General features: G+C 46.3%; 1 protein-coding gene across 1 annotated transcript in view; it reads right to left on the bottom strand.

Annotated features, from left to right (window-relative positions):
- Positions 1 to 16195, bottom strand: part of CHAT (choline O-acetyltransferase) — a 57417-nt gene that overhangs the window by 20873 nt on the left and 20349 nt on the right. Inside the window, exons 5-10 of the mRNA XM_077350560.1 lie at positions 13322 to 13375; positions 11312 to 11492; positions 9637 to 9814; positions 6151 to 6320; positions 2844 to 2944; positions 1587 to 1715 (exon numbers count right to left, since the gene is read on the bottom strand). Of these exons, the coding sequence (XP_077206675.1) occupies positions 1587 to 1715; positions 2844 to 2944; positions 6151 to 6320; positions 9637 to 9814; positions 11312 to 11492; positions 13322 to 13375 (813 nt within the window). The remainder of the gene's footprint in view (positions 1 to 1586; positions 1716 to 2843; positions 2945 to 6150; positions 6321 to 9636; positions 9815 to 11311; positions 11493 to 13321; positions 13376 to 16195) is intronic.

Below are 16195 nucleotides of genomic sequence, written 5' to 3'. Positions count from 1 at the left end.
AATCTGCCACACTCCTGAAACAGACCCGCGAAAAGCGCTTCGTTGTAGCGCTTCCAGGGAAATCCCAAAAAGTGGATTCACCCTCTGGAAAGTGCTACACTCTTGCAAACAATCTGCAACAGTTTCAAAAAAGTTCTGTGCGTTACCATTGTCGCAGTTTCAGCAAAGTCTCTCCCCCTGGCTCTCTCCTCTGAACTTCCAGTGAAGCGATAGCCTTTTTTTTTTCTCGGAGCGAGCAGAGAACAACAAGCCGGTGAGCCTTCATTTACTCAGCGAGGCTTCTCCGGCTGCAGTCCCTTCACAGAGCTGCTTTAAAGCTCCTCTCAAGTCACCAAGCACAACACAGCCCCGTTTGCAAGTTCCCTTTATTTTCGGCCAAAAATTGCGCCCGTGCACGGGGGGGGGGAATTTTTTTTTCACTCGGGGGCAACGATGAATTGGCAGCTCACACGCCAGCTGCCAGCTAGATGGGTCTCTACGTTAGGAGGAAGCAAGTAATCAAGGAATCAAGGCATATTTGTTGCAACATGTGTTTTTCTTTTTCTTTTTTTTTTTTAAACTGTTCTTAAAGGGAAAGGGGCTTTTCCAGAGCATGGTAACAACCGCCCATTGGCTGCTCGTTTGATTGACGGCCAGGGGCGGGACAAAGCACGAAAAAAATCGCTTCCTTTCTAGCAATTTTTGCCGAGACCGGAAACCTGTGGGAAACGATTGAAACGCAACTGGATTCCATTACAAAGGCAGGTATGCGTTACGCCGAATTCCACTATTTTAAATTCCATTATTTCTTTCTGTAAGCAATTTGCCACATTGATCCTTGTGTGGAATGGGCCTCTGTGTCACACAATGGCCAAAACCCACATCCCATCGGGAGGTCCCACAATGGGTGGGAACTCCAAAAGTCCTCCTATGGTTGCCCCCCAGGCACCAAAAACAGCCAGCACCACTGCCTAGTATTCCATCTAGACCTTGTGCTCCATATGTTTATCCAGTCCCTTCTGGAGGCTGTTTGTGCTTGTAGCTGCCACCATTTCCTGCAGCAGTGAATTCCACATGTTCATTACTTCCTTTTCTCTGTTCTAAGGCTACTGCTCATTAATTTCATTAGGTGACCACAAGTTCTTATAAGGTGAGAAAGGGAAAACAGGGGGAAATACTACTTCTTTCTCTACCTTCCTTATCCCATACCTATTTCTGTAAATCCCATGCATAATTTTGTAAACCTCTATCATGTCACCCCTCAATTGTTGTTTTTCCAAGCTAAAGAGCCCTAACCTCTACTCAGTCTACCCTGACTGACACCTGCTCTCCAGGGTCTTAGGCTAAGATCTTTCATGTCACCTTTTACCTGGTCCTTTCAACTGGAGATGCCCGAGATTGAACCTAGGGCCTTCTGCTTTCCAAGCAGGTGCCCTGCCACTGAGCCATGCCTCCTGCCCAATGTTTAATGTTTAAATATCAGCCCCAGTAACAAATATTTGCCTTTCCCGATCTCCATTCAAGTAATACCTGAATTAATTACTATCCAGGCCGAGCCTATCAAAGCTCCCAATTTCTGTTAAAATGCTAAAAATAATCTGCCATACCTTTGAAGTTTTTCTGCAGCTGAGGCCAAGTGTGTCTGAATTTCTGGAGAACATTTCCACCTGAGTCTCCTTGGAGCAGGAAGTTCACTCACCGAATCAGCTCTCACCAGTTTCTTAGCACCTTCTTTCCTGTTTTAAAACAAGGGGTCTGCAGTTCATATTCACCTGTATGTCGCAATTCCAAATCCCAAGAGAGATCTTTGAAGCTGCGAACCACAGAGGTCAAGGAGAGATCCTGCCATGTCTAGCTGCTCTGGTTGATTGACTGGGACACAAATTCCTAAAGCAAACTGGTCATATAATGGAGACAAGCAAGGTTAACAAACCCTTTCTGGCCTGTTGCTTGTTGGCTGGGCAAGCTATTGTAAGCCAAGGACCAAGATCCTTGGGCTGAACCAAGAAGTTTGGGTTCCCCAAGCAAAATGACTTTGCTGTCCCCCCTACCCTGCTAAGGAAGTCACCATGCCCTAAGGTTGCCAGTTCTGGGTTGGGAAATTCTAGGAGATTTGGGGGATGTAACCTGGGGAGGGAAGGGTTTGGGGAGGGAAGGGTAGAGACTTCGGCGGGGTACAATACCAAAGTGTTCACCATCCAAAGCAGCCATTTGGGAACTGATAGTTGTAATCTTGTGATCAGGTGTAATAATGGCAGATAACCTTGATCCCATCATGCAGGGAATCAGCCCTGAGTGGTTTCTTAGCCATTTCTTTCCTATTTTAAAAGCAAGAGGTGTGTAGTTCCTATTCACCTGTATGCCGTAGCTCCATGTCCCAGGACTGATCTTTGAAGCTGTGAACCACACAGAGATTTTCCCCCCACCACCTTGTGCCGGGAAGCTGCCCTCATGCGCACCGCGCTCCTTATGGCCTGGCCTGGGATTGGCTGCAGTGCAGATTGGGAGGCCAAAACGGCATTTTCTCCAGGAGAAATTATTTCTGACTCTGAAGATTGGCTGTAATTTTGGGAGATCTCCAGTCCAGAACCCACCTGGAGGCTATCTACTGTATCTATAGGCCCCACCTGAAGTTTGGCAACCTTAAAGGAATAACAACTATTTGCATGTTTAAATTTTGTCTTATGAGAAGAATCCCATTAGGTGTAAGATGCCTGCATTATAGTGTGTGTGTGTGTGGGGGGGGGGGGCTCCCAAAACACAGTACAAAAACCCACCCAATTCCAAAGTGGGAAGAAGCCAAACAGAACCCAGAGGGAAATTATTTCTCATTGTTGTGGACTTGGAGACTCCAAGTGACTTACATGTGCCTGAGCAGATGTTCGACGCACTGCACCAGGACAATCCCTTCAAAAGGGGAATGTTCACACACCGTTCCGCAGACTCCATCTCTTCCCACAACTAACTAGGTAGGGAAATACACATTGACAGTCACAACAGGGGAATGCAGAGTCTGTTGAATAATGATATCCCAGTAAGACGCCCCCATTGTGATAAGCAGTGGTATGTGTGTGAATGGAGAGGACTTGTATACAGTGAAGACTGGGGTTGCCAGTGGCCACTGGTGGGGAATAAGGGGGTAGGGTGGCCAGATCCAGGTTGGGAAGCTACTGCAGACTTGGGGATGGAGCCTGGGGAGGGCAGGGACCTCAGTGGTGAGTGCAATGCCATAGAGCCCATCCTCCCAAGCAGCCATTTTCTCCAGGGGAACTGATCTCGGTAGTCTGGAGATGAGGTGGAATTCTGGGGATCCAGAATTGTGATAAGCTTCCTGGCATAGTGAAGTATCAAGTCTGAGTCACCCAGATCCTACAGCATCTCTCAGCCCGCTACACCATCTTGGCCCTCTTGTAGAGAGGATCCGAGTGCAAGGAAAGGAATTACATTTGAGGCCAGCTTGGGTCTCATCAGTGACTCTTATTGCAGCACAGTAAGAAATTGTCATCCAGTAATCAAAGATCAGAAACCACGGTGATGTAGTCCTACAAAAAAATGACAGCCTCCTGGGCCCCTTGAATTCAGTGGAGTCAGAAGAGTGTAACTTTGTTTAGGCTTGTGCTGTATGGTAGAAAAGGAATTCATTAAATAGAGGAACCCAACTACAGACTGGCAGTGGTTCTCAAGGGTCTCAGGCAGAGGTCTTTCCCATCACCTACTGCCAGATCTTTTAACTGGAGCTGCTGGGGATGGAACCTGGGACTTTCTGCATGCCAAGCAGGAGCCCTTCCACTGTGCTAGAGCCCCTCCCCTTCCTAATAACGCAGTTGGCCTTGAGCTGCAAAATAATACAGTCATCTAATACTTGGCGGGTTATAATGACTGGTAGGATGCATTTGGCAAGGCAGGTCACAAACAAACCGGCCTGTATAAAAGGAGGTCCCCCTGTGGAACAGCCCTCTAGATGCAAATTCAGTTCATTGTGTATGAGGAAGAGGGCTCTAGCCTAAGAAAGCGTGCACCAAAATAAAGCCTTGTTAGTCTTTAAGGTGCCAGGAGACTCCTGTTTGCACCTGCTATATCAGGAACCATTAGTACGCCTTGGTTGTGGATCTTCTTTTGAATGTGGCTTGTGAGATTTGGATGCAAAGCATTCACGGTGGCGCCCACTGGCTGTATCAAATTCGCCCGGGGACCACAGCTCCCATCAGCCTCAAAAAGCACAATCAGATGCGCACCCCCATCTGTTGTGTTTTGCATTACATAACTGCGGCGAGTTACCGTCTCTGGGCCAGAGAATGCGGATGCAGACTTTCCAAAAATATGACATTCTAAATAGAATATTAAATGAACGGCAAGAACAAGAAAAACAAATGTACCGAAAGCCGGCAGAGCGATATCCAATGAAACGACCCTGGTATTAGAATTGCCATTCCACCAAGAATGTGCGTTAAAAGAATTTTAAAAAGCTGAAGTGTTCTACCAGGTATTAATATAAAGTTATTAAGCTTGCTATTTCCACAATCAAGAAAATAATGGGATAGAGGGGGAGGGGGGGGGGAAAGAATGCCGTTTTTCTCTTTCCTGTGTTGGGTTCCTTCGCTTAACATTTTCTATTTCCTTTAATTGGATATGAATATATGTATTTCTGCCTGCCATGCACAGTAGGCGAGTTGAGCCGACTCTCATAATTGTGGAGGAAATTATATGCTGGGGTGAAAATTACAGACGGGGGTGAAGGACATTTTGCCACCCCTTGCTGAGCCTGACATTGACTCAAAGCATCTAGGCAGGAGATAGAACTCGCCGATGCAAAATCTTGGCATAGAAGATGATGGCCCAGTCCATTTTTTAAAAAAGAATTTCTTCCTCCTGTCCTTCCAAGTGTCTTTCTTTCTTTTTTTCCCTCCATATCAAGAAAGGGATGGCATTAGATTGGGTGTGGAGAACCAACATGGAGGCCTTGAATGAAGGAGCCAAGGACTTACATCCCCATTTAGCTAAGCTCCTTCAAAGCAGTCTACTTAACAGGGTTGTTGTGAATCAAAAATAGGAAGATATGTATGCGTCTATCCTTTCTTGAATGAACAGGAAATTGGATTGTCGGGTCTTCCTGGCTCCTGGAGAGGGATTGGGGGGAGAGGGAGGGTGGCTGGATCCAGGCTGGGAAACTTCTGGAGATTTGAGGGTGGAGTCTGGGGAGGACATGGATCTCAGTGGGTACAATGCCATAGAACCCCTCCCCCCGTCCAAAGCATCCATTTTCTCCAGGGAAGCTGATTTCTGAAGTCTGGAGATTAACAGCTCCCAGGAATCCCCAGGCCCACCTGCAGGTTGGCATCCCTAGCAGGAAAGGTATCAGTCAACAAGGGATCACTCTCTGGGAGCTGCTCCCTGCATTTACCCCAACCCAGAAGAGCATCCGGTGTGTTGACATTACCTATAGGTGACATTGGCATGTCAGAGGTGTCAAGGGTGATACTCTGGCTTTTGGGGAAAATCTATGGTAAAAAATTGGCCTCAAATCATAGAGTTTTGTCCCAAGACTAGAGCGTCATCCCCTGAAATTCCAGCATGCCAATTTCACTTTCAGATGGCGTTGGCACGTTGAGACGTCCTTCCTGGTCCTGGTGAGTGTGGGGAGGAATGTGGGGGTAGGTGTGGGGAGTTCCACAAAAGCAGCTGTTTTGGCTAACTTATATGCAGTTTATCCTTTGAGCGAGACTAGTTTTTGGAAACACCTCAGGAGTCCCCAACCCTTTTGACCCTGCAGACGCATTTGCAATTCTGACAGAAAGCGGTGAGCACAGCCGCAAAATGGCTGCCACAGAGGGGAGCCAGCCACAAAATGGCTGTTGTAGCTTACCATCAGATGACACACTGAAGATCCTTGTGCTATAGGGGGCAGCTGCCACCAAAGCAACATCAACCCAATCGCCAGTGGCCAATCCAAAGTTCTGCTGAACAAAAGCCTCACCTAACCCTTCCACTTTCTTACAATACTTGGTGGGTCCCAGGAAAGGTTTCAATGGGGGGGGGGGGGCTGCCTTAGGAATTAAATAACTCTTTTTAACCTTTCTGCCCCACAACTGCTGGCTTCCTATTGACATTTGGGAAGGTGACATTTGGGCCCTTTGGTACTGATCAGACAGGCAATGTGAGATTTCTTCTTACCTGCATGGGCTTATCATACCATCGATTGGCCCCGTTTTTATGATAACCTCCTCCGTGCAGAAGTTGCAAAGCCCTGTTGGTGTCACTGGGTTCCTCTCCGCTTGGGCTATCGAGGCAGACTAAGCACAAGCTCCGCTCGATCATATCAAATGAGTCTCGGTTAGTCGAATCTGGAGGATGGAACAGCCAGTTTGGTACAATGAGTTCTCGCCCTGTTGGGTCTAGAGCAGGGGTGGCCAAACTGTGGCTCTCCAGATGTCCACGGATGACGATTCCTGTTAGTCCCAGGGGCTCATGCGAATTGCCATCCATGGACATCTGGAGAACCACAGTTTGCCCACCCCTGCTCTAGAGGCTGAGAGACTCCAAGACAATATATGTTGTTATTTGAAATCGATTCGTTTTCAAGCGTTGTACACTGGTGAGAAGTGAAAGTATATATGTTGCTTAAAAAAGAAAGCCCAGGTTTGTATAAACTATGCTCAGACACATACATCAATATTTGGAAAAGTGTTTATTAGTAATATAAAGCAAGCAGAGGAGTGTAAAGGAGTCCTGGATGGGACGGAGCTGTGGCTCCGTGGTAGAGCATCGGCTTGGCATACAGAAGGTCCTGGCTTGGGAAGAAGGGAAGGAGGAGCGAGGCTGGGCTAAGGGACTTGTGGGAAAAGGGCAGCTGTTTGCAGAGAACTGGGAGAGGCTGTACATTATGGACATTCTCATGCTCCCAAGGAAGCCACAGAGAGCTCGAGTCGGGCCTCTAGTTTTTTCACAGCCCTGAAATCCAGGATTCAGATCTTTGCATTATTATTGGGCTGCTGACCCTTCAGTCACACAAGCAGCCTTGCATGACAGAACGAACCTCTTTGACATTTCTCTTGCTGGGTCAGCAACATGGCGTCATTCATTAAAAGAAAGCAGCGGACTCCGTTTTGCATTCTGATCCAAGGACAGGCTGCCTCAGGCGGGTGTGGAGGACCCAAAGTCAACAAGGTGTGAAATAGCAAATCGGGTTTACCTTCTTCGGTTATATGCAAAACGCTCTGAGCTCTGTGCTCACTGTATAAATGTCAGAGCCACTGGGCTACCGTATTAAAGGGGGAAATCATAATTTGGGGAACTAAGAAAAATAGGTGCTGTTTTTGTTATCCATGCCTAGTGGATGCTCTATTCAGGGGTGGCCATACTGTGGGTCTGCATGTGCTGGCAGGGGCTCATGTAGGACATCCAAAGAGTCACAGTTTGGCCACCCTTGCCCTATAGAAATAGGGTGCTTATGACCAGCAGCTTCTGGCTTCAGTCAGCACTGATGGCTGGTGACTCCTAACTGTGGAGCTCATGCCGGATCCTTAGATGAGGGCAGGAGAGAAACAGGTTCAGAAGGCTGACTGTGGCCCATCAAGGGGAACCCGTATCTCAAGACCAACCCATTCTGGTTACCAGAGGAGAAAGACAGATCTTGGGGGGCTATATTTCTTATTCATTATATTTTCAATCAATCAATCAATCAATCAATCAATCAATCAATCAATCAATCAATCATACATTTATTGGCATTACAGATTTTAAAAAAACAATAAAAGATCTGGATTATTGTAGAACAAGGACATGACATATTAACCAAGGACATCTAAAAAGACCCGATGCAGGAAATTCATAATCAGACCTCCAGTGTGTCTCAGGGCCATTTCGCACGGCTTCAAAATAGCACAATGGTTGCTAATTGAAAACGCTACTAATTTGCCTTAACGCACGACGTCGCAGACAATCTGCAACACTCCTGAAACCAATCAGCAAAAAGCGCTTCGTTGTAGCGCTTTCAGGGGAATCCAGAAAAGTGGATTCACCCTCCGGATAGCGATACACTCCTGCAACCAATCTGCAACACTAGCGCTAAAGACCTGTGCGTTACCATTGTTGCGGGTTCTTCAAAGTCCCTCTTCCTGAGCCTGTCCTCCAAACTTCCGGCGAAGCGATCGCCATTTTTTTTTCTCCGAGCGAGCGGGGATAAACGCACCAGCGAGCCTCTTTCTGTTTAGAGGCTTCCCTGGCTTCAGTCCTTTACCTTTAGTCACTAAGCACAAACCACAGAAAAGCCCGTTTGCTGAAATAAAGTCCCTTTATTTTTTACACATTAATTCAGCCGAAAATCGGGCCCGTGAGAGGGGGGGGGATTTTTTTTTATCACTCGAGCCAACGATCATACAATCAAACGACAGCTCACATTAGGCAGCTGGATGGGTCTCTCCGTTGCAACGAATCTACCTAGATTCGTTGCTATGGGTCTGTTTTTTTTTTTAAAAAAAACCCTTTCTTAAAGGGAAAGGGGCTGTTTGGGAGCATGCTAACGGCTGCCCATTGGCTGCTTGACGGCCAGGGGCGGGACGAGCTTGGCAATAGCGCTTCCTTTCTAGCGATTTCTGCCGAGACCGGAAGCCTGTGGGAAACGCTAAAAAACGCAACTGATTCCACTACAAAGGCAGGTATGCATAACGACGAATTCCACTATTTTAAATGGCGATTTTTCATTCCGCAAACAATTTGCAACAAAGATCCCCGTGCGAAAAGGCCCTCAGTATTTTCTCTCCTTTTACCAGCTGTGGAGGTGGGTTGGGGATTGCTAATTGGATAAGGATAGTAATGTAGGAAGGGCTTGTTGAGCCCTTTCCCCCAGTCTGTTTCCCTGATTTCTTCAGTTCCCTGAAGGTTCTGTTAACTTGACTGGGGGAAAAAACACATCACACGAACCAAATACTTAAAGGAAAGAACGCATGGAATTTCACCAATAGATGTCTCCTGTCATCTCTATTTTTGTCCAGATGCATCACATCTGAACCTTCAAAAAAAATTAAGGAGAGAGAATGTGACTGGAGAAGACAAATCAAAAGTCTATGCATAAGTTCTGTATAGCTAGGATGTTGATTTGGCCTGTGTTGCTCAGAGAATCATTATGACAATCATGATGTAATTGTTATTTCTATAATAAACTATTACTGTATCAATGGATACAGGTTCATTTTTCTGGCCATCACCTTATGACACTGTTCTGCCAACTAGGTATACATTTTTGGGCCAAAGGCTTTGTTAGAAGAATTCCAGACTTTTGTTTTAGTTATATAGTATGCTTCAAATGTTTCTGTTGTGATCTGAATTTTATATGTGTTTTGACGCCAAGAGTTGATAAAAAAAATTGGACTGAATCAGTTTTGAACTGAATTTCAGGTTAGCCGATTTGGTATGCAGCAGAAGGGCTACATCTGAGTCCAGAATAACCTTAGAGGCCAACAAGATTTTGTGAGGAATATGCTTTTGAGAGCCCAAGCTTCCTTTGTGAAATCTTATACCCTGAAAGTCTGGTTGGCCATTAAGGTGCTACTGGACTTGAATCTAAAACTTTGGAACTGAAATTCAGAAAGCTCATTTTGAAACAGGGGAAAGTAATGGAGATAAACCAGACAGATTTTGGAACCCATGATATTTGCTTACCTTCAACAAGGATCTTCCGGGCTTCTGCCCACTCTGTCCTTCCATCAGACGTCAGGAGACCAATTGGGGGCAGTCTCTCCTCTTCATTCTCAGCCATTTTGACTATCTTTCGCAATTGGGTAAACAGATCCCCCTCACTGAGACGGCGGAAATTAATGACAACATCCAAAACAAAAAACTGCAGAGGAATCAGCACAAGTGAGGAGAGAGGTCATCAACTAAGGGACCACCAATTAACCTTCTGAGTTAACCATAGAATCCTGGGCCTAGTCTGCACACAATAGATAATGCACTTTCAATGCACTTTAGAAGTAGATTTTCCTGTTCTGCACAGGAAAATCCAGCTGCCAAAGCACATTGAAAGTGCATTATCCTGTATGTGCAGACTAGGCCCTAGAGTTGGAAGGGGCCATGCAGGCAGTAAAGAAGTATCTGTCTAGCTGCTGCCTGAAGACTGCCAGTGACAAATACTTTTCATGGATGCTTTAGAGCAGTGGTCCCCAACCTTTTTATCACCAGGGACCCGTCAACGCTTGAGAATTTTACTGAGACCCGGGAAGGGTAGTCTTTTGCTGAGGGACTTCGCTGCTGCCTGAGCCCCTGCTCAACTTGCTTTCCTGCTGGTGCCCCTGACTTCCCGCCACCCGCTGGGGGGTGCTGCCAGCAGCAGCTGCCGAGGGGGAGCCCCAGCCATGGCGGCCACTGGAGAACACCAAAGGTGAGCCAGCAGCAGAGTGGCAGGGCACTCTGTTGCCTCAAGGCAACAGCCGGGGAGGAGGATGAGGAGGAGCTGCGGCCCGGTACAGACTGATCCACGGACCGGAACCGGTCACCGCACCAGTGGTTGGGGACCACTGCTTTAGAGCAGTGGTGGCCAAACTGTGGCTCTCCAGGTGTACCTGGACTACAATTCCCTTGAGCTTCTGCCTGCTTTACAGGGACTGGGGCCCAGTTCAGATTCTCAGCAGACTCTGGCAATGCAAGGCTTTCCATTTCAGGCTGAGGAAGTCAGCAGTCTCTCTTCCCCATGAAACTATCCCCTAGCATAAGAGGAACTTAGTAATGGTATACCAGGCAGAAGGCCAAAAAAGGGTTTTATTTATTATATTTATATTTTAGGTGAGTAAGGCTGATTTGCCTTCACTTGGGTGGTCCAACTAGCCTGATCTCATCAGAACTTGGAAGCTAAGCAAGGTCATCCAGGTGAGTACTTGGATGGGAGCCCACCAAGGACATCTGGGGTTGCTATGCAGAGGCAGGCAAGGGCAAGGGCACATGGAGAAAGGGCTTCAGCCTTCCTCTCTATTCCTGTTCCCAAGATGAAACAGTCCTGGGGAAAACGGCATGGGGGAAGGACTCTCTGTGTGCACTGCGATCCTGATCCTAAGTGGTCCTGAAGGAGAACTCACAGGTTCAATTGGCACGAGGGCTACTTTGCTCAGGCGTTGAAAGGTCTGTGGCAATCATTCAAATTTAGAGACTGTACACGTATAGACACGACTGCTGCAAAGAGTAGATCCCTTATTCATCCTTTTCACTTTTGAAAGGAATTCACACACACACACCACTACCACTTTCATCACAAAGACCTGTTTGGTCCACTCAAGAGCAACACAGGATCAAAGTGGGAAATGGCTGTGCTGAAAGACAGAGCAAAGTTCTATGCTCCACCCACCTGATTATTACAAGCGACAATCATATGTTCCGGTTCGGGCATGATATTGTTTTTCTGAGCCACAAGGGTATCTTTGGCATGTCCTGGAAGACGATAGGAAGAAAAGAGTCCATAGTATTGCTTCATACAGAGAGGATGACCAGACAGCTGTCCACGCGCATAGTCAACAGGTACAGCGTGGCTGGAGGGACAGAAGAAGAGGGACAAAGCAAGAGGGAGGAGAGAGACAGAGAGGTAGACAGAGGGAAAAGAAATCTAATCTGTCCTTTGTTCAGTTGACAATTAGGTTAGATACAACTCAAATAGAATCATCCTACAATGAGATTACAGTAGAGGGAAATAGATGGATGACCAGACCCAGGCTGGAATACAGGATTCTTGACATGCCGATATAACTTCATTATGCCGTTCTATTTGCATCCAGTGGATGGGTGTCAAAAATGCAAACAGCAGTGCATGCAAAACAAAGACGGACATGGAGGTTTCATTCCCACCCACCTGCCATCCATCAAGACACCAGGAAGGATTTAGATTGGCATGTGCTGAAAGGGTCCCAGGGAAAGGTTATCTGCCTTTGGTGACAGTGCAGGCCTGGGTTTTGCAGCATAGCTTTGAAGTATCTAACTGAGAGGGGAGGGGAAATTTCTAATACAATGCACAGTTCTCAACTCTGGGCAATTCTAAACGGATACCAAAAAATTAACATGAGTTATTCATTTCATGTAAAAAAACACCTTAGCCCAAATTTGTAGCTGTTTGCCAGCCATACAGTCACGGGCCCTCCCCTGAGCCTCCCTTCTAGGGCACCCACTGCAGTTCCACCCAACCCACTGGGCTATCAGTATGCTTTTATTCTAATGTTCTCCATATTATTCTACTACTATGTTGCTGTTATCACTGTATTATTGTTAAACTGAGTTATCCGTATTGTTTCTGTTTCATGTAAACCGCCTTGAGCCTTTGGGGAGAGTGGGATGTAAATACAATTAATTAATTAAAGAGAAATTAAACGTCTTTTGTGGATAGTTTCTCACAGGCTTCTGTATCTTGGTTGCAATGGAATCTGCCTTTTGTGATCCATATATTTGGGGATTAATAATTTGGTGTTCCCATATGTTAGACCAGCCTTTCTCAATTTTTTCACCATTGAGAAGCCCCTGAAACTTTCTTCAGGCTTTGAGAAACCCCAGAAGAGGCGTGATCATGCAGAATATGCTTGAGAGGCATAGCTGTTTACATGCCCACCTGGGGCCCTTCTCCTTCGCACCCCCTCCAGGCCCATCACTGGCCATTTTGGCCATATTACCTGATAAATGTTTGACAAATTTAAAAATATAAAATAAATGAATTTACTCCCACCCATTCAGGAAACCCTTCCAGGGCTGTCAAGTGACCCAGGGTTCCATGAAACCCTTGTTGAAGAAGCCTGCATTAGAAGACCAACCAGGCTCCATTTCCAAAAGGCACAGGAAACTCCAGTTGCAAAAGCACATTGAAGGTGCATTATCCAATGTGAACGGAGATGGCCATGTAAAAATATGGCATAACGAACTGGTAGCATGAATGTCAAGGGCTGGAATGTACAGAATGGTTGTTCAGACTGAAGGCAGGACTGCAAGGGGACCACAAAGACCTGTGTTCTCCTGCATAGATAGGAGTTCTCAGAATCTCCAGCCCAATTCCCCAGTGGTTTGCAAGTTGCAGCAGTTAAAGGAAATCACATGAATTTAGCAAGTAGAGCTATTCTTTATTATTTTCTCAGGTCCTTCCAGGACTCAAGCCTGGCCTTGAAAACACTCCATGGAATATTCATGTTAGGAGATTCAAGGCTTGAGCCCTACCGAGATCGTTCTCAAAATTACTCAACACAGGCAATGACAAACCAGTTCAAGATGGATTTCCTTCTGGGGTGTAAACATGGCCTTAAAACGGCTTCTGAAACAATCAGGCTGGCTGTATGCTCTGAATGAAATGCAGATTCATGCTATGCACGAGAAACAAGGTGCTTACCTGTCCAGCAGAGCTTTATAATCAAGGACTCCGGAAATGAGGTTGGCGGCAAACCTGCAAGTCATCGAAACTGTACTTTTTATACTATACTTTCATGGTTCTCTACTGTCATTAATAGTACCAGGGCTCTCGCATAAAGGGCTTTTTACCAAGTAGTAGCAATGTGCATGTGACTGTGGTATCAAGCAATTGAGCACGACTGAAGTTGCATACTAGGTTTATTGTAGAACTTAAATAGGCATCGGACAGGAAGGCAACCTGGGGGGTGGGGGTGGAATTCTCTGCCAAGTTGCAGCCAACATATGGAGACCCTGAAGGCTTTTCAAGGCAAGAGAGGAACAAAGGCTGCCATTGGCTTCCCCTGCATCACGACCCTTGTCTTCCCTGGTGGTCTCCCATCCAATTACTAACCAGGGCCATCCTTGCTTAGCTTTAAAGACCTGGTAAGATTGGACTAGTCTGGGCTATCCAGGACAGGTTTTATAGAAAGTATAATCAAGTTGCAGGTGAATTATAGCAACCTTATAAGGTTCTCAGACCAAGAGATGTTCAGAGGTGCTTTGCCATTGGCTCCACGGAGCACCACTAGACATCCTTGGTGTTCTCCCAACCTTGCTTAGCTTCTGAGATTTGATGTTGGGCTAACTGGGCCATTCAGGTTGAGGCAACCTATGCCCAATCCAAATCTCCCTCTTTCTATTTCCTGCATCCTGTCCGACTGTAATGCATTCCCCAGCAGACAATACTTCTAACTCTGCTATCAATTGCCATCACTAAGAACACCCCAGTCTGCCATTTGGGTAAATTCCAGTTATCACATGCAAAGCCCTTCATTGCTTTGAGCCCTCATCTCTGCAAGGCCTTCACCTCTGCAATATCTCATATCTGCAAGACTTCTGCAAGTGTTGACTTACAACTGGGCAATATCCATAGCTGCCCATACATGTACCTTCTCCATTGTGGTTCCTGCCTTGTGGAACAGCCTACCTGCAGAGGTCACAAAGACTCCCACTCTCATGAATTTCCACAAATTAAGCAGAACGCGTGTTGATGCAGGCAATAGCCTTATACTGTACTAAGTGATCTACAGAGTTACTTAGAAAGATTATTAGGGACTGGGGTCTGTGTGCCACTTGTTGAAACAAGGATCCTACTGTGGAATTTTGCATCTTTTAATGTCTCGTGTTCATAGGTATGCATTGCCCCGATTCTGAAAGTCACACACATGAAGCTGGCTTATGCTGAATCAGATCATCGGTCCTTTTGCCCATTCCACACACACTGGATAATACACTTTCAATGTGCTTTTGCAGCTGGCTTTCCCCATGTGGAAAGCATCTGGGTGAAAATAAGCGAGGGGAAAACAAACAGTGTGGTGGTTGGTGTCTGCTACCGACCGCCTGACCTACGAGAGGATGTGGATGCTGCACTTTGTGAGCAGCTTGAGAAAATATCCAAACGGCAGGACCTTGTCATCATGGGTGACTTCAATTTCCCAGATGTGTGCTGGGAAACTAACTCTGCGAAGCGTCCTCAGTCATGCAAGTTTCTGACCTGCCTGGCTGACAATTTCATTTATCAAATGGTAGATGAACCCACAAGAGGTTCAGCCATACTGCACTTAATACTGACCAACAGGCAAGAGTTGGTAGATGAGGTGAAGGAGGTGGGGACCCTAGGGGGAAGTGACCATGTCCTCATAGAATTCCTTTTGAGATGGGGAGCCAAGGAAGCTTGTAGCCAGACGCGGATGTTGGATTTTCGTAGGGCAAACTTTAATAAACTCAGAGACATGATGAGTGTCATACCATGGACGAGAATGCTGGAAGGGAAGGGAGCATGTGAAGGGTGGGCACTACTCAAACAAGAGCTATTGCATGCTCAATCAATGACTATTCCAGAAATACGGAAACACTGCAGGAGCTCTAAGAAGCCTATTTGGATGAACAGAGAACTTCAAGAGGAACTAAGAAAGAAAAGGAAAATGTTCAGGAAATGGAGGGAAGGACAGAGCTCTAAAGAAGAGTACCTACAGGTTACTAGGCACTGTAGATCAATCATCAGAAAGGCCAAAGCTGAGAGTGAGCTAAGATTGGCCAGGGAAGCCCATTGTAACAAGAAAAGATTTTTCAGTTACGTGAGGAGCAAACGTAAAGTAAAGGAGGCAATAGGCCCGCTGTTGGGTGCGGATGGACAAACTCTAACGAAAGATGCAGAGAAAGCAGAAAGGCTTAGTGCCTATTTTACATCTGTTTTTTCCCACAGGTCAAAGTGTTTAGGCACATCTAGAGATGGCTGTAGCCAAAGGATAGTGTCTGTGTGGCAGGTTAACATGGATAGAGAGGTTGTCGAGAGGCATTTAGCTGCACTGGATGAGTTCAAATCCCCTGGTCCAGATGAAATGCACCCGAGAGTACTCAAAGAACTTTCCAGAGAACTTGCACAGCCCTTGTCCATCATCTTTGGAACCTCTTTAAGGACTGGAGATGTCCCGGAGGACTGGAAAAGAGCAAACGTTATTCCGATCTTCAAAAAAGGGAGGAAGGATGACCCGGGAAACTACAGACCAGTGAGTCTGACCTCTGTTGTGGGTAAGATAATGGAGCAGATATTAAAGGGAGCGATCTGCAAACATCTGGAGGACAATTTGGTGATCCAAGGAAGTCAGCATGGATTTGTCTCCAACAGGTCCTGCCAGACCAACCTAGTTTCCTTTTTTGACCAAGTAACAGGTTTGCTGGATCGGGGAAATTTGGTTGATGTCATTTACTTGGATTTTAGTAAAGCTTTTGACAAGGTTCCCCATGATGTTCTGATGGATAAGTTGAAGGACTGCAATCTGGATTTTCAGATCGTTAGGTGGATAGGGAATTG

This window comes from Paroedura picta, chromosome 8 (genome assembly GCF_049243985.1).
Source record: "Paroedura picta isolate Pp20150507F chromosome 8, Ppicta_v3.0, whole genome shotgun sequence".
Classification (NCBI taxonomy): Eukaryota; Metazoa; Chordata; class Lepidosauria; order Squamata; family Gekkonidae; genus Paroedura; species Paroedura picta.
Note: the sequence above shows the minus strand (reverse complement) of the source record. Positions and strands in the feature narration are given on the sequence as shown.